General features: G+C 47.8%; 1 protein-coding gene across 1 annotated transcript; it reads left to right on the top strand.

The window, feature by feature from the left end:
- The first annotated feature begins 692 nt into the window (after positions 1 to 692).
- Positions 693 to 23159, top strand: RANGAP1 (Ran GTPase activating protein 1). Its single transcript, XM_080939916.1, has 16 exons — positions 693 to 915; positions 6189 to 6335; positions 9028 to 9155; positions 10407 to 10466; positions 12071 to 12250; positions 14069 to 14203; positions 15757 to 15915; positions 16599 to 16712; positions 16972 to 17071; positions 17156 to 17240; positions 18014 to 18206; positions 18999 to 19118; positions 20986 to 21088; positions 21802 to 21890; positions 21977 to 22098; positions 22239 to 23159. Exons 2-16 carry the CDS (start codon positions 6224 to 6226, stop codon positions 22306 to 22308), a joined length of 1770 nt encoding a protein of 589 aa, XP_080796042.1. The 5' UTR covers positions 693 to 915; positions 6189 to 6223; the 3' UTR covers positions 22309 to 23159.
- The last annotated feature ends 1294 nt before the right edge of the window (positions 23160 to 24453 follow it).

A 24453-nucleotide genomic window follows, 5' to 3' on the forward strand; every position in this document is an offset into this window, starting at 1 on the left:
CTCTGTCTGATTTGATTAATTTTATCCATTTGAAGAATGGACAGCCATGCTGCGTCCTCGGTGCGCCACGTTGTGAGACCATGGTGGTTGAGTTTGTTCTGTTATTGATGTTAGTATGAAACAGTTAATAAGAACCAGTTAAGGCGATGCCTGACTGTTGTCCTACTACAAAATGACTTTCTCCATTTTTTTTTTTTTTTTTTTTGTTTTTAAATTATCGAAGAATCTTTGGAGTGTCCTTTAAATTTCAGGGGAATTCGTTTTTGTTTTTTTTTTTTAAGTCATTTCTGTTAGGAAGTAAATCCTATTACTACTGAAGAGATCCAGGGACATGCCTTTCACTGTATCTCCATTGTCAATAAAGTTGTATGAGTGAGAGCGCTGACCTCTACGGAAGGGTGCGGCTGTTTTGCTGCATGGTCTGCCGGGATTTGTAGTCAGTGTGCGCTCCGATCAAATACCATCCCACGGAGTCCTGTAGAGAAAAAGCCAGAAGCCGAGAGGGCGGGCGGAGAGGAGGGTTGCGAACTCCGAGAGCACAGTGCATCACGGGAATCGTAGTTTGTTATGTGCGTTCAGCCATGCCCGTGCGGGAAGACAGAACTTCCATTCCCAATAGGCGCCGCAAGCGGACCGGGCAAAACCCCACTCTGGCTTGAACAAATCAGATCGAAGAAAAGAAACTGCCGGCTTTCAAAAAATCCTCCTCCGTCGCCGCCATAATCGCCGGGGATCGTGGAGCAGGTGGTGTGCACAAGCTAGACGATCAGCCGCGGCAGCGAGGACAGGCGAGCAGACTGGTGACTGGGACCGCCGTACGGAGGCGCGGTGACCGGCCCGGCCCTCACGCGGGCTCCCAAGCAGTGACCGACGCGCGCGTTCCGTCTCCCCACGCGGCGGCGCCGCTAGTTAGTGGTGAGTCCGGCCTTCACGCTCTTCCTGTCACTTGTTTGGGCCACCAGTGTCCGGGTGGGGCGAAGCGATCGCCTCGTGCTTACCCCTTTTGATCTCGCTGCGCCCGGTTTTGGGGGATGGGGCGCTGGGCGGCGCTGCTCTTTGAATGGGGAAACTGAGGCCTAAGAGTGGCCCCTAGCTACAACTGCCTTCTGCGGTGGCGCCTTTCGGTGGCATCCATCTCACCTGGAGGCGGTGGGAAGCCGCCTAGCGTGCGGGGTGTGGCCACGCAGTCCATCGCTGCCTACTCAGTCGGCCCACGTCCGCGCGGGAAGCCTGGCATGAGTCACTGCTGACGCTTTGCTGGCTCGGTGGATGGCTGTGCACCTGAGGACGTCTCCCACGCGGCCGCCCAGGAGGATTGGGCGTTTGTGTATTGGGCGTTTGTGTATTGACCGTTTGTGTCTGCTCCTTCGCAAGCCGTCTGCTCACCTTGGATAGCTCAATACCATCCCTCTTTTGCTTTGGTTAGTCATTCTTTTAACGTGAATGGGGGAGGGCTTGTATGTGTGTGTCCTGGTTCCAGGGACTGAGATTGTGCCTCCCTTACACCAGGAGCGCGACCACCCCGTTTTAAATCTTATTGTCCCATGGTAGAACTGTAAGAGGAAGCTGAGTTCCAGATAGATTTTTACTCATTTTCGTGTTTGTTGGGTTTCTGACCTGTGACAGCTGACTGAGGTGCCTCTTTGAGACCTACCAAAGTAGACCTGGCCTCCAGGTTCTCCCAGCATCCCTCTGTCCCTACTTGAAGTTTCCAGCCTAGGGGCAGGGCTGCCTCTCCCCCTGAAGCTCTTCACTGTATAATCCAGACATTTTGGTACTCTCCCTCTGTCTTCTGAACCCCTCCCTCTCTCTCTCTCCCACTGCCCCCCCCCCACTCTCTACCTCCTCTCTCTAACTCCCTGCTCATTTTTCCTTTCTCTTCCCCCATGCCTCTCTCTCCCTGTCTGCAAGGCCACTTCCCTTCCTTGCTTGGTGAACCCACCAGAGAACTGCCGCCAATAAACCTGCCTTTATACTTTAACTTGGCTTGAACTGACTGACTTGGTTCGAGGAGAAGGCCTATCAGTGTAGTCATTCTCTGAGCCCCCAGATAATCAGGCCTCATACGGGACTCTGTTCCTGTAAAATCAGCTTGGTGTACTTTTAGCTGCTAGAAACCTTCCAGGGACCTTCCTGGTCACATACACTGATACAGTAATTAGAATGTCCTTTGTGACTTGAGTCTCTTGTTATCTTTTCTCCTCTGCTCTGACCATATCCCCACTGGCCTTTCAGTTCCTTCTCTTCTCCCATGAGCCTTTGCATATTCTGTTCCTTTTGTAGGAATGCTCTTCCCTAGGATTTCTGCTTGGCTCTGTCTGTGATATCTTTAGTTTCTTTACAGATAACACCTTCAATCATTCTACTGTAAACAGCCCCCCCCACCCCTCCCAAAAAAGAAACCCATCAAAACCGAAAACTACCTTCGTCCTTGCCCCTTTGCTGGTTGTGTTGTGTGGGTTTTTTCTTTGTATTTTTCAGACAGGGCCTCCTGTAGTCCTGGCCTTAGATCCCTCTGTAGTTGAGAATGGCCTTGAACTCTTGATCTTCCTGCCTTCCTTCCTAAGTACTAAATCACAGGTATGCCACAGCCTGGCCTTTTTCATTATATTATTTTTTGTGGTGTTAGAGCTAGGCAAGAGTTCTACCACTGAACTGCCCCTCCCTCGCTTCCACATACTTTTTCACTAAAATGAGAAATATTTAGCTTTTTGGACTATAAAGACGCTTCAAGGGGTGTGTGGTTTACTGTAGTTCTGGAATTCTAGTACCCACCCAGTACACGGTGCTCAGTACAGTGTTTTGCTAAATGAGTTGTAATTTATGCTTATTAATAAGTAAGGGTGTTTGGGGGTGAACTAAGCAAAAGTGACGGGCAGCCCAGAGGAGGCCTTGAATGGGCATGTTGTCTTCAGACCCAGGACACTGGAGGGGCATTTGGTTAACTGAGAGGCATCCAGGTCTGACCTTTGTTAGCTGGATCACTATCTGCATGTGACCTACCGTTCAGAATGTGCTCAAAGAATGACTTGGCTGTTTCCTGTTTCTTAGTTGCTGTTCTGTTGTTGTGAAGAGACACCAAAACTAAGGCTATCCATTTTTGGGTTTTTAAGGAAGGGTTTTTCTGTGTAACCATCATGGTTCTGGAACTTGCTTTGTAGACCAGGGTGGCCTTGGCTTTTTTTTTTTTTTTAAAGAAAGTATATAATGGCATCTTATTTAACAGTTTTAGAGGTTTAATCATTGGGTAGCATGGTGGGAGGCATGACACTGGAGCAGTAGCTGAGACCTATGACCCAATCTAAAGGCAGATAGAATTCAGGTAGATGAGCCTATGGGGGCTATTATTCAAACCACCACACCCTGGTTACCTGCCATATTCTCTTTGGGAACATTATCTGTTCTCTCCTCTCTGTGGAAGTGTTGGGGCTTGAACCTGTAGTACCTTATGCCTGATAGGTCCCTTCACTTAGCTGTATGCCAGCTTTACTTTCCAATTCTGCCAATTTGCTAAGCTCCCAGCTGTGGGCAACTTTGTCTCTGGTGGTGACATTATGAAATATATATTTGGTTATAGCCCTACTTCCTGACATAGAAAACACCTATTCTAATGCTTATTGCTGGCTCAGAGTCCCTTGGGTAGTACTAGGTTAGGTGGAGGAAGTTATTAGAAAAATCTAAACAGAATTAGGGAGTGGGACTCAGATTTATCAACAACACCTATGATTTAAACAATCATGCTTACGTAACAAAGTCTATAAACTTCTGAAAGGTCAGGGCTCAGAGGCTTCCGGATATCTGTACACAGGGGAGTCTTGGAGGATGTTGGACCTTCAGAGGGCATGGAAGCCTTGGCTCTTTTCTCAGACCTTCCTTGTGCATTCTTTATTTTATCTGGCTGTTCATTTGTATTCTTTAAAATACCCATTGCTTATGTGTTGGCATGATGGTATGTGAGGCCCTAAAGGACACAAAAATGGCTGAAGTCAAACTCAGACTTTTCAGTCACCCCAAGGCTGTGAAACGTTGCCCATGGGGGAAACCAAGCCAGATGTGATGTGCCAGGAACTTTCTATTCCCAGGAACAGGCAAAACCACCAGGTGTCCCCACCTGTGCCTGACAATTAAAGATGAAGGGAACCATGGCCCAGCAACCCACCCCTCATAAAGAAATACTCTTAAGTAAATGATTCTCAGAAAAAACGCAGAATATATTGACTGATAACTACCAGACCCTCTGGAAAGCTCCAGATAAGGGTCCTGCCACATGTCACAGTCAGCCCATGCTCACTAACCAATATAGATTTAGAGATCACTATGCTTAGCCAATGAATTTAAACCATAACCTTGTTGATGTAACCTCTATCCCTGAAAAGTATAAAAACTGCTTGTAGTAGTTGAAGGGGGTTACCTTTGTGCCACTTGCAGGACGACCCCAGTGCACTGGACTAATAAACCTTACTTGTTGTATCGATCTTGGTCTCTGTGAGAGAGGACGCTGTCCCAGTCGTTGGGCCAAACAGGTCCAACAGGTACACATCTTTAACCCCAGCACTGGGGAGGCAGGGGCAGATGACTTGCTCTCTATGACTTTGAGGCCATCTTGATCTACAGACTGAATTCAGCCAGCCAGAGAGAGGTACACATTGAGACCTGGTATATAAATGAATGAATGAGTTATTTGCTAGGGGTTAAAGGTATAGTTTAATGTGAGAAATCTGCGGTACTGTTTCCAGCACATACCCACACATACACATACCCTTTATAATAAACCAGTAGATGATTTTTTTTTTAAAAAATGTTTTTCCTGAGTTCTGTTAGTTCTAGCAAATTAATTTGACCCCAAGCAGAGAGTCATGGCAACCCTAGTTCATAGCCAGTAGATCAAAAGCACAGGTTAACACACGGGTTCATGGAGTATCACATGTGGGGTAGCTTTGTACACTGTGCTCTCAACTCTTGAGATCTGAGTGTCCAGACTGAATTGGAGACAGCATACAGTGCCCTGCAGTAGTTTGTTGCTTGCTTGATGTGTTCGGTCTTTGAAGTGTGCCGTGAAACAGTGGAGAAGCTGAGATTTTCCACACACTGATCTATTGTGATGGCAGCTCTTGTGATGTAGATACTTCTGGTCTCCTAGGAATCTCTGAGGGGCTACTGTGCCAAGTGCAGTCTCTGGCCAGGGTTAAAACCAGACATGCAGTGGCCTTAGCCTTGTGTGCCACCCCTAGTCATGCCAGCATGGGCAGCGGGGCACTCCTTGGGATGGATGACCTGGATCCCATAGCCTTCTATGTCCTGTTTGAGGAGTGGGACCCTCAGACAGAGTGCTACCAAGATGATCAGGCAGGTGTGTGACTCACGAAGCAGCTGCTGCTTTGGGACTTAACTTCACTGGGTGTCCCTGCTGGGGCATTTTAGACTGTTAGTTTTCTAATGACATATTTATTCGTTTCTTATGGTGGGTTACCTCTTGGGTTCTCCATGGCAGGAAGGAGGCTAATCCATAACCCTGACTAGAGAGCTCAGGGGACATGCTTGCTATATACACTTTGAGGTTGTGCTTGGTATATCAAACCCAGGGCCTTTAGTTTCAAGAAAAATTCCTTTTTATAAAGATTGGGGGGGGCGTTTTGAGACAGGCTTTCACTCCATAGAGTAGGCTGGCCTCAAACTCACAGAAATCAATCTGCCTCTACCTCCCATGTACTAGGATGAAAGGCATGTGTGAGGGAGTCTTGGATGTCTTGGAACAGGAATTAAAAATGGTTGTGAGCTGCCATGTTGGTTCTGGGAATTGAATCCAAGTCCTATGGAAGAGCAGCCAAAGCTCTTAACCACTGAGCCATCTCTCCAGCCACTGTTTTTTTTTTTTTTTTTTAATTAAAGTGTTGAGGACGTTGCCTTGCATATATGTCTCTACCATTTGTCTGCAGTGCCCACAGAGGCCCTAGTCAACAGAAAGATGCTGGGAATTGAACTCTAGTTAAATGCAAGAACAGCCTCTTAATCACTGAGCCTTCTTCCTAGCCCTTTGGAAAGTATTTTGAAATTTTAAATTAATCGCTGTAATTGTGTGTATGATGCATGTGTGAGCAATGGTGTGTGTGTGTGCGTGTGTGTGCGTGTGTGTGCGTGTGTCCTTTCTCTTCCAAGAATCAAATTCTTTAACACAATTTCTTCTTTAGTTTACAGACCTCCAGGGGAGCCCACTGTTGTAGTCATGGCCTCTGAAGACATTGCCAAATTAGCAGAGACCCTGGCCAAAACCCAGGTAGCCGGCGGACAGCTGAGTTTTAAGGGCAAGGGTCTCAAACTAAATACTGCAGAAGATGGTAAGTGTCTGGGCTGGGTGGGGGATGCTGCTCATGCCTGCTGATCCTCAGGCTTTCTGAGCTTCCTCATCTGTACCATTTGTCCTGGCAGCTGTGTGTGTCAACTATTCTAACAGTGAGCCTTCGGTGACAGTTCCTTGAGGGGGCGAGGAAGAGTTTCTTTTTCTTTTGACCAGGTTTCACTGATGTATAGATCACTCAAACTAGTCTTATCTAGCTCAGCCCCTGGCTTCAGGGCTGGATTCTTCCCACCCCTTCAAATCTCAGGGCAGCTGTCTTGCTGATGGCAGAGGCCCTGAGGGAGCTGCAGTAAAAGTACAGTGTTGGTTGGCCCTCTTAGGAAGTTTCAGTCCTTGCAACTAGGCACCCTTGGGGGATGGAATCAGGTTCCTGTTTTCCCATTCATGACCAAGTCTTAGCTAGCATGGAAAACTCAGAATCCCTTGCTGCCTAGAAATAAAGGTATCTGCCTTCAGACCTTGTGAGGCCTCTGAGGTTCTGGCCCAACCAGAGAAACTGGTTTGGACTTGCGTGATTGTCTATGCACCCGTAAATTACTCCCCTCCCAAAGAGGTGAACTTTTTGAACCTTAATAAGTTGGGGATGTCCATCCATAACCCTCATAGTACTTTAAAATTGACAGATTTCTCTGTGGATATCCAACCCCTCGACTTCACCTGCTCTGTTTGGTTTGGTTCCTTGTTTTGTTCTGTTTTAATTTGATACAGGGTCTCACTATATCAAAGGCTGTCTTTGTAGTTGAACTCAAAGATCCTTGTGCCTCTTTTTTTTTTTTAATAATTTTATTTATTTATGATATATGAGTACACTGAAGTTGTCTCCAGACATATCAGAAGAGAGCATCAGATTCCATTACAGATGGTTGTGAGCTACCATGTGGTTGCTGGGATTTGAACTCAGGACCTCTGGAAGAACAGTCAGTGCTCTTAACCACTGAGCCAGCCCCGATCCTTGTAACAAGCCTCTTGAGTGCTAAGATTAAATAAGTTTTTTTTTGTTGTTGTTGTTGTTTTGATTGGGTTTGGTATTTTGTTTTCGAGACCGGGTTTCCTTGCCTAGTTTGGCTCTTTGGGGATTTACTCTGTAGACCAGGCTGGCCTCAAACTAGCTGCATGGCAGAGAATGGCCTTGAACTCTTAATCCTCCTGCCTCTGCAACTCTCAAGTGCTAAGATTTGTATCATCTCTGGAAAGTGGGGAGAAATGCTGCTTTTCTATAAGTGAGACTAACCAAGGTCACAGATTTTACAAATTGCAAAATGAGTGAGGTCCAGCTGAATTCCCTGCTCCCACGCTTCTGGATAGACACTGAGCTTAACTTAGTAAATACAGGTTTGTTAAAGGCAGTTTCTAGTTAGCCTGATGACCCGACTTCAATCCCTGGAACATGGGGTAGGAGAGAACTGATCCCTGCAAGTTGTTCTCTGACCTCTACATTTATGTGAACTTATTACATAAGCGCAGTAAATAAGTAAATCAATGTATACAGATTGTTTTTTCCTTTATTCCCACTTTGCAGATTTGAAAACTGACTGAGGTCATGATAGAACTCCCTAAAGGCACAGTAGTTACCAGTGCTCGATGTAGGTTTGAGAAACTCAAGCTTTCAGCTCAGGGTGCAGCTCAGCGATTTAATGCTTGTGTTGTCCAAACCCTGGATTTGGTGCCCAGCACTGCAGAAAGCAGACAAAAGCCCTGAGTTTGGCTTTGAAATTTCAGTGGCTAGTTTTTCCATGTTGCTAGCGTTCTATTAGCATTCTATTGTTCACTCACTGGGATGCCTAACTTACTCTAGCTTTTCAGGAACTCCTATCTGAGAGGAAACGAGATATTTGGGAGGCAGAATGTGAACATCTTTGAGAGATTTGAACAAAGGACCTGAGAAGTGAAAGTCACTTTTTATCTACCTTTAATTAATTTTTAATTTTTACTTATTAGGTAACACAGGGTCTCTCTTTGTAATTCTGGTTGTTCTGGAACTTACTGTGTAACCCAGGCTGTTAAGGACTGTTTCCTCTCACAGCCATCTGGGAAATCTCCTAGCATTAGAGGTGGCTACCTTTTGGAGCAAGATTTGCAAAAGGCAAAGAGATCAGTTCCAGCCATTGTCCTCAGGACCTCTGGAGAAGAGACCTGAACCACAGAAGACAGCAAGAGAGTCAGAATTTCAAGGTCATACTTGACTATATAGAAAACTTCAAAGCCTGACTGTGACTTTCTTTAAAAATAACAAAGACAGGGCCAGAGAGATGACTCAGAGGTTAAGAGCGCTCACTGCCCTTCTAGAGGTCCTGAGTTCAAATCCCAGCAAACACATAGTGGCTCATAACCATCTGCAATGGGGTCTGATGATGCCTTCTTCTGGTGTGTCTGAAGACAGCTACAGTGTATTCACATACATAAATAAATAAATCTTTAGATAAATTTTAAAAAATTAACAAAACCCCAAAACTCCGCTTTATGTCACAAGTGTTAAGTGACTAGACCTGTGCTGGCTTGTTCACAGGAATGGTCTGCACAGCTCTGCTCCCTCAGAAGCTGTGAGCCTGTTCAGGTCTCTTCTCCAGAGAGATACATGGTCCATAGCCCTTGGAGTAAATGAGTAAAAGCTTTCTGAGTTTTCATGCTGGATTTATGGTTGCCTAAGCCAAAGGGATCTTCTGTTTACATAGCTAAAGATGTGATTAAGGAGATTGAAGAGTTTGACAGCCTCGAAGCTCTACGATTGGAGGGCAACACGGTGGGCGTGGAAGCGGCCAGAGTCATCGCCAAGGCCTTAGAGAAGAAACCGGAGCTGAAGGTGAGGGTGCAGCAGAGGAGGCTTGTACTAGATGAGATCCCCTCACATTGCCACAACTGCCACTTGAGATCTTGAACCTACCAAAGCGCTGTCCTGGAACTCACATAGTTCCTTCCTCTCCCTTGACTACTTGAGAACACAGTTTTATTTACCCCTTTTTCTGAAATGAAGCAATCTTCGGGTAGCATTAGGAATCCAGGGGTCTTAATTAGAGGTGGCACCCATGAGAGAGAAACCCGGAGAGTCTTTTGCTCAGGTGAATGTCCTATTCTAAGGAGCATGAAGATTAGCTAGCACGAGCTTCTCGTAGGCTGTTCCTAGAAACCCACCTGTAGTAACCAGTGCTGGGGACATGGCTTTTGCAACCAAGTTCTAAATGGCTTCTGCCTTTGTGACATTATCTGATCATTTTCACTGAACTAGCTTTTTATGTATTTAAGGGGAAAATTTTATTTGTATGGGTATTTTGCTTGCATGTGTGTTTGTGGGACACGTGTATCTGGTACCTAGCAAAGGACGGAAGAGGACATAGGATCTCCTGGAGCTGGAGTCTTAGGTAGTTGTGTGCTGAGAACTCAACCAAGGTCCTCTACAAGAGCAGCCAGGGCTCCTAAATACTAAGCTGTCTCTCTAGCCTCTAAAGGCCAGCACCATTTCTCTAAAAAGAAAGTCACCAGACATAATACACCAGAAAATAAAACAGAATAGTATGGACTTTAACTTGACACTATTTCCACCTAATGCCTCCGAGTCTGGTTTTCCATTTGTTAAAAAGCAAGTTAGTTGGTAGGCATGGTGGTGCAAATATGAAATGCCAGTACTTGGGAGGTTGGGAAAGGATTAGGAGTTCAAGGCCGACTTCACTTACATAGCCAGGGCTAGCTTGGGCTACATGAGACTCTTGTATGGAAGACAACAAAAGGACAAACAGTGGAAGTGGGAAGGGTCCTGCCCAGGTGGATGTCAGGGGGCTTGGAAAGAGGTGCTTCTCCATGGTAACACCTCTGTGGTGTTCTGTCACCCGGAATCTTCATTCCACCAAAAGAGTGGACACATCAGAGAGACTACTCTTTGTTTCTGGGTCCCTCTAGCTGTGGCCAAAATTGATCTAATTCTCTGCTGAGAAAACAGAAACTAGGAAACCTAGTTTCTCTTTGGTGCCCAAGCTCTGAAGGAGACATTATTGGGTTGAGACTTCACTTGAGGCTGCTCCTGGGTTCTGGAGTTAACTCTTTCCTTTTTCCTGCACAGCGATGCCACTGGAGTGACATGTTCACCGGAAGGCTTCGCTCTGAGATCCCACCAGCTCTGGTAAGGACCGGTTGTGCTTTCCTGCAGACGCAGGCACCCCTCACACCTACCTGTTAACTCTGAAGAGTCAGTTCAGCTTCACAGGTGAAAACAAGGCTAGCCCGGCTCCTGCCCTGTGTCCCGACAAGTGATGGGAGCACGTGAGGACATGGAGGAGCCCACAGGGCCAAGCCTCGGATGGGAGGAGATACTGCTTACAGCCGGCATTCCCAAAGTCCTGGTATCTCAGGGACCTGTTCAGTATCTTGTGACTGCTCCCCCTTTTTGTTACTGTGTTACTTTGTTTGCTGTGATACTCAGTGGCTGCAGTTCCAGATTGTCTGGGGCCAAGTCCCCAGCATTTGAACTGTAGAGAGGGGGAGAGGAGAGAGAAGTGGCCTGGGTCTGAGCACCAGCTGTCAGTGGGCTCTCTCTGCCTAGCACAGTGTCAAGACAAAGGCTTCTGTGGTGACTGTCCTGTCTCACCCTCAGTCAGGCCTTCTGCACGGCACAGTGAGGTTTCAGAAAAGCCTCACCGTCCTCCCTCCTAAAGAGCCATAGCAGGGAATTCTGGTCCTGAGGGATGGAGTTAGTGTTCACCCTGGAAGGATAAGCAGGATTCAGAACACAGGCTAAGTAAACTAGCTGGGGTGGGACAGGAAGTACAGCGGCTTTCTTGTTTAGTTCCGGTATTGAAGATGTGTGTATCTCAACATTCCCAGTCATGAGAATGGATCTTAGGAAGTAAGAAGCGAACCTTCGGGCATGTGACAATACTGGTCCAAGGAGAGGTAGACACAGGGCAGAGCTGGGGCCAGACCTTCAGATGGCTGTCAGCCATTGTCATTGTTGAGTGATAGGATAATAGGAACCTTTGTGTGTGGTATGGGCAAAAGCAAGGTGTCCCCCTTGAATTCCTCCCATTGTGGAGTACCCACACACGTCTGCCCCTTTCCCGATCCCTTCTCTGGCAGAGCCATCTCTGGTCATTTTTATTGGCACAGCTGAACCACTCCCACATTTCCAACAGCATCCTGTTCAGTCAGTCCTGAAGCCTGAGGTGTTTATGAGGCCTTCCTGCATATCCAGAGGGGCCCCAGCTTAGGCAGGCTGCCATTTTTCTGTATCTCTGCTCTGGTTTCTGTTGCTGTCTGGAATCTCTGTATTGACTGAATGGCTCTCATCTTCAGTCAGCTTAGAACCACCTCCTTCAGAGAGAGCCTTCCCAGATTTCCCTACTCCTGGGCCCCACTCACTCCCATTATAGTGTAGGAACACAGTAAGGACAATCTGCTGTAAAGGCCAGTGTCCAGACCAGCAAGGTGGCTCAGTGGGTACTTGTGTTTGAATGTGAGCTGTGCTCACCTCAGTTCAAGCTGCACTCAGGCAATAAATGCCCTGGTGGGGAGAGAACCAGTTGTTCTCTGACCTCTATGCTTGTAATTAAGAACGTGCCTGGACTCAAACACAGTATTAGTAATATTGACAGTAATTGATAATTTTTAAGCCAGTTACCATACCACATTCCCATCGACGTGGGTATGACCTGTGGCCAGGGCTTGGGGCTGGCAAAGAAGTGGCATCTGGCAGATATCTGGGAGACTGATTGATTTCTCTCTGTCTAGATCTCACTGGGAGAGGGGCTCATCACTGCAGGAGCACAGTTGGTGGAGCTCGACCTCAGTGACAACGCATTTGGGCCTGATGGGGTGCGAGGCTTCGAGGCCCTCCTCAAGAGCCCAGCCTGCTTCACCCTGCAGGAACTCAAGCTTAACAACTGTGGCATGGGCATCGGTGGTGGCAAGGTGGGTTGGCAGCCCTGGGCAGTCCCTTAAGGCCACCTTTGGGGGCAGGAGCTGTTGTCTGTCACCTCAGAGGAGAAAAGCAAAGCCTCAGACAGCAGCCTGCAGCCAGTGAAGAAAGGAGTCCAGAAGGTTAGGTTGCTAAGCAACCATTCCAAGTTCTTGAGTTGCCTTGGCAACACAGGCAGTGCTGCTGCATAACCTGCTCTGACCTGCTTGCCGTGCAGATTTCAAGGTTGGAATATCCCTGTACCAAACCTCGTTACTCAGAACAGCAGGCGCAGCGCCAGCCATAATTGGCTTATTTCTGGACAGAGCTGTGCCTCGGGTTCACCCTGTGGCTACCAGCCGTGCAGTGATGGAGGCTGCCCTCCTCTTTCCCTCTCTTTTTGAGGTTCTTTCAGACCCAGAGCTGGGATACAGCTAAGAGGGATGGGGTATATTTATGAAGATGGCTTTGTACTGCCTTCATTTTCCTGTACGAGTAAACAAAGGTTTGGGGGATGGGGCGAGTTAAGAGTTTGAGCCTTTACCAGAGGTTCCGTTCTGTTTTTCTGCTCCTTGTGGCAGTGAGACTTGAACCTAGAGCCTCAATACACACTTTGCAAGGGCTCCACCATTGAGCTAACTCTGTATTTCACAGGCTCCAGTCAGATGAGAGAAACCTAGAATGGGCCTTGAATTGTCCCAAGCTAAGGAGCCAGTGACCACACCTTGGTCAGTAGAGGTTGTCTTGTCTTGTGAGGGGAGAGTGGTGGCAGGTCCCAGTCCGTCCCTAGGTGTCCTCTTCCCTGCCTAACACCTTTCACTTAAAGTTTTTTTATGTGTTTGTATTTTGGTTTTGGTTTTTCAAGATAGGGTTTCTCCATGTAGAACAGGCTGGCCTTGAACTCACAGAAAGCTGCCTGCCTCTGCCTCCCTTGAGTTTGGATTAAAAACTTGTGCCTGGATGTGTTTTGTCTTTGAGACAGGGTATCTAATAGCACAGCCTTGTCTCAGACCATCCTGTTGAGCATGACCTTGAACTTCAATCCTCTTCCTGAGTGCTGGGATTATGGGTATGCTACATGATGTTGTTCTCAGGGTTTGAAGCCAGGGCTTTGTGCATGTAAGCTCTGTACCAGCCAAGCTACATCCCTAACCAGAAAGTAGTTCACCTCTTCTGTTTGGCATGCTTAAATGACTTACATCATCTGTTCTGTACTTGGGGCTATTCAGAAGAAAAGTAAAGGTGACTTAGGCACAAGTACTGTCACATAGAGCAGATGGTCTGTGGTCTGGCGGGAAACTCCCTCCGAGCATAGGAGAGACACTGTTCTGATTCAGAGTCTACCAGTTTAATGACCATGAGGTTTCTCAGCTGGTTGACGTGGCATATGCTGGCTGTGAATTATTCTGGAGATTGAGGCAGGAAGATTACCATCCTGGACAACCTAGCAAGACTGGAGGCACTTGGATGGCTAAGTTAACAGCAGTGTGAGTTCAAAGCCAGCGTCAAGTACATGAAACCCTATCTCAGTGCAAGAGTCTGTACTTAGTTTCCTCATTTGAAAGGTTGAAATCATAACAGTTTTATCCTAGCAGAGATAACTGGGAATGCACACCACCGTTAGCTTAAAATCCAGCTGCTCTACCTGCCTCAGAACCCTGCAACTAAGACCAACAAAACACCACAAAGTATAAAAGTTCTGTGGCCATTGCTTTTCAGCAGTGTCCCCTTTCCCTACCCCCTGGAGGAGGTGTGGTACACTGGGGAACAGTTGACAGGCAGATGGAATCAGGACCTGCCAAGACATGCACACCGCTGTGCCTTTCCTACAGATTCTGGCAGCAGCTCTGACTGAGTGTCACCGAAAGTCCAGTGCCCAAGGCAAGCCGCTGGCCCTGAAGGTGTTCGTGGCTGGCAGAAATCGTCTAGAGAATGATGGAGCCACTGCACTGGCAGAAGCTTTTGGGGTGAGTCATTTATTGTACCCAGCTGCACCAGACACAGAAGGGGTCATTACAGACTGACAGCCTCGGGTTGTTGGTTTTATCCAGTTGAGATGGGGTCTCTGAGTCCTGAACCAGATACAGAAGGGAGTCTACCTTCTGAATGCTAGTATTAAAGGTGTGTGCCACCACACCCAACTGTTTTTTTGGGGGGGTTGTTTGTTTTAATGAAGGTACAGGGCGGCAGTCCTTTTCTGAGTTTGAGGACAGCCTGGTCTACAAAGGGAATTCCAGGATAGCCAGGACTACACGGAAAAAAACAACACAAAAAACTTTTCTTTAAAGACAAATTGTCTTCTGTGTGTTGGTGTTTTGCTTACATGGCTGTATGTCTGTCTACTCTGCCTCATGCCTGTGGGGACGAGAGGAAGGCGCTTCTAGAACTGGAGTTTCAGAGAGTTGTGAACTCTCATGTGGGTGCTGGAAAAACAGCAACTATTCTTAAATTCTGAGCCATTTCTCTAGCCTTTTTCTTTCTCCTCCCACAACCCCTAGACAGGCTTTTCTCTGTAGACCTCACTATCCTGGTACTTGTTCTGTATGCCAGGCTGGCCTTGAACTTATGGAGATGGAGATTTGCCTGCCCCCCCCCCCCCCACCGCCTCCCAGTGCCAGGCTCTTCAGCCTTTTTTTTTTTTTTTTTTTTTTTTTTTTTTTCTCTTTTGACAGTGTCTTGTTATGTAGGGCTGGCATCAAACTCACAGGGATTTGCCTCCCAAGGGCTAGGATTAAAGGCACGTGTCACCATGCCTGGCCCCCTTTTCTAAGTTGCTTTTGGTCCAAGTATTTTATGACAGCAACAGAAACAAATCTAGGGCCCCTTCAGGAGCTGGAGTTCTAAGGGAGAGCTGTGGGGTCAAGAAGATGCCATGGGTGGAGAGGTGGCTCAGCAGAGGGCAGTGCTGCACTTGCTGAGGACCTGAGTTTGGCTCCCAGTACCTGTGTGAGACAACTCAACGCTGCCTGTAAGTTCAGCACCAAGGAATCGGCCCTCTTCTGGGCTCTTAGCACCTGCACTCACCGGCACAGTCACAGTTCACAGTAATGGGTTTTTTTGTTGTTGTTGTAAAGAAAAAAACCAGTGGAAGTGCAGCCCACCATGAGCACACTTGAGGCTCTAGTTCGGAGTCTGTGAGACAAATGAAAATGGGAACAAATAGGGAAATAGTGCTGCTCAGAAGCAGAAAGGAAGAGGTGTCAAAGGCCTAGAAAGGATGTGGCCTGACAGTGAGACTGTAGGGGGTCCTCAGAAAGATGAGTGGTCCCCTACATCCAGAAAAGAGCCCGACTGCCTGCCAAAGCCACCAAGGGTACCAACAAGAAACTGCCACTTGGTTGTGAACCTGGCTGGTCTTTGGCATCTCTGACCCCTTGTTTTCTCCCCGGATCTGATGTAGCTTGCTTGGAGATCTGTGCCCTGAACACTGGCAGCATCTCCCTGAATCTCTTGTTAACCTCTCCTACTGTGTGTCAGTAGAGCACCAGGCGACACTTCTCGATTCTCTTTTGCCCCACAGATCATCGGGACTCTGGAAGAGGTCCATATGCCACAGAATGGAATTAACCACCCTGGTGTCACTGCCCTGGCCCAGGCATTTGCCATCAACCCCCTGTTGCGAGTCATCAACCTAAATGACAACACCTTCACAGAGAAGGGTGGGGTAGCCATGGCAGAGGTGAGGCGGGTCTATGAGGCCACATGGGCCCCTGGAGGCTCATTGGCAAGCGTAGCTTTGCCTCTACCTTCCCATCCTTCCATGTTGAATGCCCCACAGTCCCTCTTATTTGCATAGAATAAGGTTACGTGTTAGAAGGTCCCTGCAGACTAATGTTGAGTGACTTCTGGGTGGGAAGGGCTCATGAAAAGTAAGTTATAAATGTCACAAATGCAGGTGTTAATACAGGTAGAAGAAAAGATTAGATCTTAGAATTGAGCTTGCAAGCAAGCTAAGGGTATCTTTTTGACTAAGGATAAAAGACTGGTTGATTCTGATGAATGGTGGGGGTGGGTGGTTCAGCCACCGTGATTAATGGGATGGGAAAAGTCTACAAACTAACAAGGGAGCCTTCCTAAGTTGGTCCTTAATTGATATGACTGGGTATTGGAATAATGAAGGGAAAAGAATTTGAGACCTCTAGTCTGAAATTCTTAATAGGAAGCCATGGAGTTTGAAGCCCTGATGTGATGGGATGTGGTTAAATTTGAATCATGCTTTGGGGAGAACTCTGTAACATGGGGAGCAGTGAGGTTGAGGTTTAGCCAGGGCTTCAGAGGCCAGTGGGCAGTGAGGAGGGGCTGAGGCCAGGCTGATGTGTAAGAAATGCTAGCATCACCTAAACCCTTGCTTCCTCCTCTCAGACTCTGAAGACTCTTCGACAAGTGGAGGCGATCAATTTTGGAGACTGCCTGGTGCGCTCTAAGGGCGCGGTTGCCATCGCAGATGCGGTCCGTGGGGGCCTGCCCAAGCTGAAGGTGCTAGCTTTTGCCCCTGCTTGTGGTGGTGGGGTATGAGTTCATAAGGGGTCTGGTGTGAAGGGGTGGGCCAAGTCTCAGCCTTCTCACTTTGGTGTAAACATATCAAGTACTTTGCATTGGATTCATGGTATTTTTTTTTCATCAACTCCAATGCCAAAGGCAGAAGACCAAGCCTGCCTTTACTGAGGCTGCCGAGAACAGGGCTTTTCTCTTAGCCCAGGTTCGACGTGCCTCTCTACTGTTCTCTCGCTTTTAGGAGCTGAACCTGTCATTCTGTGAAATCAAGAGAGATGCTGCCCTGGTTGTTGCCGAGGCTGTGGCTGACAAGGCTGAGCTGGAGAAGCTGGACCTCAACGGTAGGTAGGGGTCAGCCTCAGATCAGTTCTGGGTACCTGGCCCCAGCATTGTCCTTCCTGACCTTCCTTTTCTTCCTGGATCAGGCAATGCCCTAGGCGAAGAGGGCTGTGAACAACTTCAGGAGGTGCTGGACAGCTTCAATATGGCCAAGGTGCTGGCATCCCTCAGGTAGGGAACTCTGGGAAGGTGGCTCCAGAGGCCGGGGTCAGGCCTGCTCTTCACTTATTTCTCCTGATAGCTGGCACCTTGCACTAGGGGATGGAGAGAGGGATGGAGGATAGCTTGTGTGTTCAGCAAAGGACCAGCTTACAGACCCTAGCTGGCCTGGAAGTCATAGAAATCCTCCTGCTTCTGCCTTCCCTCGTTCCCAGGTCTTTGACAGAAGCAGCAAGTGGAGGAGATCGTGGGAGGCACCTGAAGGGGGTGGACTCAGTTCCCAGTGGGTGATGGGGAGGAATGGAAGTGGTTGAGGCAGGCAGCACTGGAAAGTCAGTTCCAGCATCATCTGCCCTGCCTCTGTCACTCCTAGGGAAGCCTCGTTCTCTTGTTGACATTGTGTGTGTTCTCAGGGCTGGGCCTGGGGGCTCCAGTGTTAGGCAGAGCTTCGGGAGAACTAGCAGGGCATCGCTCTTCCACACTCATATCCTTCTGTGGTCGCCTGAGATACAGATGGTGCCACTCCAGGCATCCAAATCTGGTCAGATCCCAACGGGCTTCTTTACCTGCTTCCATGTGGGACTTGAGGCTCTTTGGGGACAGTGACCATTTCTGATTCTTCTGTGTCTGTGGCATAGGTACCATCCTTAGTGGAATGAAGACTCTGGGGACCCTGCTTGCTGTCCTGAGTGCAGTGCTTCTTGGCCTAACCAGAGTCTGTAGCCTCAGAGTTAGACCTCGAAGTCAACATGGGCGCCTGGGCTTTAGCTGGCTTCTCTCTGCAGTGATGATGAGGGAGAGGATGAAGATGACGATGAGGAAGGAGAGGAGGATGAGGAGGAGGAGGATGAAGAGGACGATGAGGAAGAAGAGGAGGAGGACGATGAGGAGGAGGAGGAAGAGGAAGAGCCACAGCAGCGAGGGTCAGGAGAGGAGCCAGCCACACCCTCAAGGAAGATCCTTGACCCTAACAGTGGGGTGAGTTTGTTATTTGCTGGGAACAGAGTCCTGGGGTATAGCTAGCATCTGTTTAAGTCCAGTGAGTACAGAGACCAGCTGCTTCTCAGAAAGTCATTCCAGGAGGGACCTTTTTTTTTTTTTTTTTTGAGTGTAAATACACTTGTATGCTTGTGTTCTGTAGAAATAAATTGTAAGTTATGCAGAGCTGAATATGACTGCCTGTCGCCTCAGCATTAGAATAATGATGCAGGAAGATTTACCAAAATGTTTTGGGACTACCCTGGGCTACATAGTTAATCTTTTCTCCTCCCCACTTTGTGTTATCCTGGTGGCTCCTGGGGTGGTCAAGAGCGGCAGCTGAGGTTGGCATTGGATTGGGTTAGTTGCCTGACCCCACTGGCACCTTGTTCATGTGTCTCATAGGTTCTGAACTACAGCCAGAGCTCACACTCCTACGGAGCAGGGCTGCTCCTCTGTGCTCTGGGAGCAGCTGGCTGACAAAGTTAGGTTTCCCTGGGATTTGCTGACAGCAAGCACTGACCCAGGCACCTGTCTTGTTTGCATGGCAAAACTCCGCTCTGAGTGCTTAGGCTAACGTTATCCTTCCTCTTCCCCAAAGCTTCAGAACTTCTGGGGGCAGCACCCTTAGAACCATACACTGGGGGCCCTGTGACTGAGTGGGAGCTAGTTCTGAACCTAGACTCTAGAGCTGGCTGGAGTAAGGACGCTATTGGTGTGGGAACGGGCACAGCCAGGTTGAGTAATCTGGGGTTTGGAATCTACAGAGCCCCTGTGTCACCTGTTTCTCAGGAGCCAGCTCCCGTGCTGTCCTCCCCGTCTCCCACAGACCTGTCCACCTTCCTGTCATTCCCCTCCCCAGAGAAGCTGCTGCGGCTGGGTCCCAAGGCCTCAACGCTGACAGCCCAGCAGGTAAGCATACCCAGCCTCCCACTCCTCTTTAAACAGAGGTTGGTCAGTGAGTTGTAGTGTCATAGGGGTCCCTGCCATGTCCTAGCAAAAATTCAAATTGAATTTGAGTTTTTGCCAGATTCACTTGTGCATGCCCACAGTGTGTGTCCCATGAGGACAGTTTGTTGCCTGGTGGCTAACTTTGTCACATTTGAAGCAATGCCATCTAGAGGTTCTTCGATGTTTGAATTAGTATTGGGGGCACTGCTGACATGTCAGGAAAAGCATTATCCTCTTCACTCTGGAAAGGCATCTCTCATAAGGCCGTCGTCTCTAATGAATGTAGTTACAGACAGCCTTTTCAGAACTCAAGGCAGAAGCAGCCCTTTGAAATTTTAAACAGGTATCAATTGTATAATGTGTTAACACATGTACATGCTTTAATTTACAAAAGGATACATTACTGTATGTTGTATGACATTGCTCTGACGTGTCATCAAAGCCTGGTTTGATTCAGTATAAAGTCTCTACGGCCGCGTCCACTTCCCCTCACAGTGGCGGGATAGACTTCAGACTGCATTCCTAAAGAGTTATTCTGGGCTAAAGGCCTGTCTCATTGTTTTATCGTTTGTAACTTAAAAGAAAAAAGGGCTAAAGAAATTCATGTTAAGATTTTATGTACTCTGTCTCCATGCACACCAGAAGAGGGCATCGGATCCCATCACAGATGGTTGTGAGCCACCATGTGGTTGCTGGGAATTGAACTCAGGACCTCTGGAAGAGCAGTCAGTGCTCTTAACTGCTGAGCCATCTCTCCAGCCCCCTCATCTCTTTTCTAAGTATGCTTTAATCTGATCTTTCTTAAAGTGATCGTTACTGGAAATATATTTGTATGCTGATAATCGAAACAAAATTATATGGGGTTCTAGTGCCTTTTGACATTATAGTCTAACACAAAAAATAATTTTTTAAATCTTTCTTCTTCAGAGACTTTATTTTGAACTATATCTTTCTATGGTTTCTTATACCCAGTTTCTTTTTTAACTGTTTACAAACTTATTACCAGTTTAGAAGTTTGGGGCTTCTCAGTCATACTGTAGCTCCAGAAAGATGTTCCTTTTGCCCTGTGCAGTTGCAGGCCCCCTGGGCCAATGTGAATGGCGGCCGCCTTGGATGGGAAGTTGCTGGGCCTGTGTAAAGTAGGCCTTCCTCAGGCTGCCATGTGTTCCTGTGGGCTGAGGTACCTACTGGCTTCACCATAGCCTGAGAAATACATTGAGCTGGCTTGTTCCATTGCTGAGAAACCCACTTCCCAGTTGCTTAAATGTCTTTGGTTCCTCCCTTGGCCTAATACCTGAATCTGCCTTATGTTTATTAGATTTCTAGCTACCATGTTGGATGCCAAATACTGTCAGACTATTTGACCTGCCAGCTCCCAATAAATACACAGATTTATTGTTTATGATAACTCAGGCCTTAGCTTATGCTATTTCCTAACTAGATCATGTAATTTAACTATTTAATCCTACGACTGAGCCTGTTTCTTTCCCAGAGTTCATACCTCTGCCCAGAAGTCTTACCTTTTCCTTCCTGCCTTAGCTATGCGCCATCAGCTTTTTGAGAGAATGCCTTAGGCAGGTGAGGAAGGACAGACACACATCTTCACATAGTGAACAAAAATGTTACCCTAGCACCTGGGAATAATGGTATTTAACTCACTTGCTGTTCATACCTGTTGTGACTAGGTTTTTCACCAGACTCTAGGGACTCACCTGGGGAAAGTAGCTTTCTATACTTGCCGCCCCTATTATTGCCAAGGCCTTCTGTAGCTATTTTATATGAAGTCAGAACCTTGGGGCATCTAACCAGCCATTATGTCTTGTCTCAGACTGATACCTCTGACCCTGAGAAGGTTGTTTCAACCTTCCTGAAGGTGGCGTCTGTGTTCAGAGATGAAGCCGCAGTAAAGACAGCAGTGCTGGATACCATCGGTAAGGAGAGGGGGGCAGGGTGGTAGACCTAGGTGCTCTTCTGAACTCTGCACTGGGGAACTTCCCAAAGCATATGGTTGTATACAGTTAGAACTTAGGCCAAACGGGGTCAGGGCAAGACACTGCCTATCTTAAAAAGCCAGACAAATCTATAAGGTCCTGTGAGTTCTGTCAGAGGGGACCTTTGTGCCCCTGTGGGAGACTCCAAACTGTGGTCACAAAAACAGAAGACAACCTGTTCTCAACTTTATGACATTTCCTGGAATCTTTTTGGCATCTCCAAGCCCTGTCTGTCCCCATTTCTTTGTTTCCAGTCCAACTCTGTCACCTTCTACCTCTCATATCTGTGAGAGCCTCCAGAGGATAGCGGAAGGCCTAGGTCATGGCAAGAGAAAAGAGCGGTTCACCCGGGAGGAAGGTTCTGGATTTTCTGCAGGAACCGTGAACTTTCTTTTCTCAACAACTGTCTAACCCTCCCTCCAGTGGTTTCCAGCACTCTGGTTGTGTGCAAGCTGTACAGAAGGGTGCTGTTCCCACACCTAAGGTGCTCCAGCCAGTAAACTGAGCCTTCCCTTGGTTCCAGTGCTCAACCCAGTTAGCTGCAACCCCTTCAGTTTCTATGTCTCGACAGGGCTAGAGTCAGCGGCTCCGGATACCCTTGTGTGTGAACCTCTCCCGCCTGTTTACTACCACACTTTATTTCTGCCCCGTAGATGCCCTCATGAAGAAGGCCTTCAGCTCCTCCTCTTTCAATTCCAACACCTTCCTTACCAGGCTGCTCATCCACATGGGTCTGCTCAAGGTGAGACTTCCCATCATTCTGTGGGTCACTGAGGTAAGAAGTAGAACTCACAGATAACCTTGGAGCTTGCCTACATTTATTTGCAGAGTGAAGACAAGATCAAGGCCATCCCCAGCTTGTATGGCCCCCTGATGGTGTTGAACCATGTGGTGCAACAGGACTATTTCCCCAAGACCCTTACACCGCTACTGTTGGCGTTTGTGACAAAGTGAGTATCGGAGCCTCTGTGTCCTGTCTGCCTGAGCTAAGGCTTCAGAGGCCACCCCACCAGGAAGCAAACCTTTCTGACCATGGTGCTCCCAGGATCCTGAGGTGGCCATACCACTCACTGAGCTGTCTTCTTTACAGGCCCAATGGCGCACTGGAATCCTGCTCCTTTGCCCGCCACACTCTGCTGCAGACACTACATAACATCTAGATTCGAAGCCAGCTTCTTGTCCCTCACCCTCCCCAGTGACTGGGGGACATGGATGGACTGAGCTCAACCAACATCTCCATTGGATAGGATTTTGACCAGAGGCAGGGGTGGGTCTTTGTCTCATGTCTTATTGGTCCTTTGATACTGTGTTGGTTTGGTGTGTGTGTGGGTGTGTACTTCCTGTCTGGATTGCATATCTTCCTCTCCCTGCTGGACTAACCCGGTCCACTGTAGGGTATTGATGCCCAGGGGAAGGCTAAACGCTGCTTTGTTATTAAACTTAGGCCAACTTAGCCATAGGCTCCATTGGCTGCCCTGCCTTCCTGTCCCTCCGAAACCTGGGGAATTACTGTCTGTGTGCTGTGTCCACCGTGCCTAAGGAACAGACTGTCCGAGATGGGCTGTCATAGAAAGTGAAACTCTGGCCTTAACCATGTGGCTTGGAGGAACAGCCATGGGCCAACCCCAAATAGCCTAGGAGTGGGAATTGCCTGGGGTACCTTGGCTCTTGGACCCAGTGGACCTTGGCTGGCCCAGCCCTGTTCTTCATCCTGGGGAGGGAAGGGCAGGTCCTCTAATGCCTGAACCACACGTTAGGCCTACTCTTTGAGGGTTTTCTGAGACAGGAGTGTGTCGTAGGGATTGAGCTGGGTGGGAGATGATGCCCTGTGACTTCCCTAAGTGGCTATTAGCCACCTACTACTTCCTGTTGTGTTGTGTGTCTGGGCTGTGCCTGGGAGCTTCACAAATAAAAGTCACCTGTGGTAGTTACAGAGTCCCGGAAGCTTATTTCATCAAAAGTGGGGTCAGGACCGGAGTTCAGATCCTCAAGAGCCGTGTACAAAGTGGAAGGACCGTGTACATGCACACATTATATACACACAAAGTGTAGCATAGAGAGGCTCTAGGGCAGTGTCCCATCTCAGAGGGGCAGCCTGTGTCTTTGTCTGTGCTCTGCATGGTGTGGGGCAAGCATCTCCCTACAAGATGCGGGCTAAGTTGGTTCTAGTCTTCAGGCCTGAGTAGTGTCCCAATGTGACCAGTGGGCAGTGAGGAGACAAACCTTCAAGTCCTGAGGATTCTAAGTCGTCTTGAGGTTCAGATGTGAAGCCAGAGGATGGTATGTGACAGAGAAGATGGGTTGAGAGACCTGCTTGCCTTCCAGTCCAGTAGGTGACATTGAGGCTGATTGTTCCATGTAATACACACACACACATCCACACATCCATCCATCCATCCATCCTTTACCTCAAACAAGCTCATCCTACCTCCCAGCACGCTGTTAGTACCTGATTCTTCTCTGTGTTGCTCAGCTCAGCTTTGATTTAGCTGATGGAGAGATGATGGTTCAGTGATTCAGCACAGTTGCTGCTCTGGAATATCCACAGTTGAGTTCCCAAAACCTGTGTGGTAGCTTAAATTAACTAGCCATAACTCCAGTTCCATAGAATTGAAGCCCCTGAAACTAGAGTTATAGGCTACTGTGAGAAGCCATGTGGGTGCTGGGAACTGAATTACAAGAGCAATGAACTTTTTCCTGTGCATTGGTGTCTTAGCTACATGTTTGCTTGTATGAGGGTTTTGAACCCAGGACTCTGGAAAAGCTGTGAGTGCTCTTAACCACTGAGCCATCTCTCCAGCCTCAAAGATAGTTTTGTTTCTCAAGACAGTCTCTCTGTATAGCCTTTGGCTGTACTGGAACTGTAGACCAAGGCTCTTCTAATTCAGAATTCATCAGCCCCTGCCTACAATAAACATTCTTTACTGATCTGTGTGTCAGACATTTGTATTAAGCAACAGTACAAGGTACCATACCGATTTCCATCTTCTGCCCTCTGGGATAGTGTAGATGTGCTGGTAAAATGCTCATACAATAAATTTTTTCAATTTCCAAAAATTGTTTTTTATGTGGATTGGTTTTCCCTGCGTGTGTGTATGTGTGAGGGTGCCGGGTCTCCTAGAATTGGAGGTTACAGGTGCTTGCGCTTCCATGTGGGTTCTGGGAATTGAACCAGGTCCTTCGCTCTTCCATCTCAGCCATCTCTCCAGCCCCTTAAAACAAATCTCTTTAAAAAAATTTACAAGAAGGCTCTGTAGGTAAAAGTGTTTGCCTGACCTGATACCTGAATTTTTGAGAACTCATGA

The sequence above is a fragment of the Micromys minutus genome (genome assembly GCF_963924665.1).
Source record: "Micromys minutus genome assembly, chromosome: 27".
NCBI lineage: Eukaryota > Metazoa > Chordata > Mammalia > Rodentia > Muridae > Micromys > Micromys minutus.

What these genes read in the sequence shown, in the direction of transcription:
- RANGAP1 (XM_080939916.1), top strand. Translation starts at nt 6,224, where the DNA reads ATGGCCTCTGAAGACATTGCCAAATTAGCAGAGACCCTGGCCAAAACC. An exon ending in GGAGAAGCTGGACCTCAACG is followed by an intron (nt 17,072 to 17,155) that starts GTAGGTAGGGGT and finishes TTCCTGGATCAG; the next exon opens with GCAATGCCCTAGGCGAAGAG. An exon ending in TCCACATGGGTCTGCTCAAG is followed by an intron (nt 21,891 to 21,976) that starts GTGAGACTTCCC and finishes ATTTATTTGCAG; the next exon opens with AGTGAAGACAAGATCAAGGC.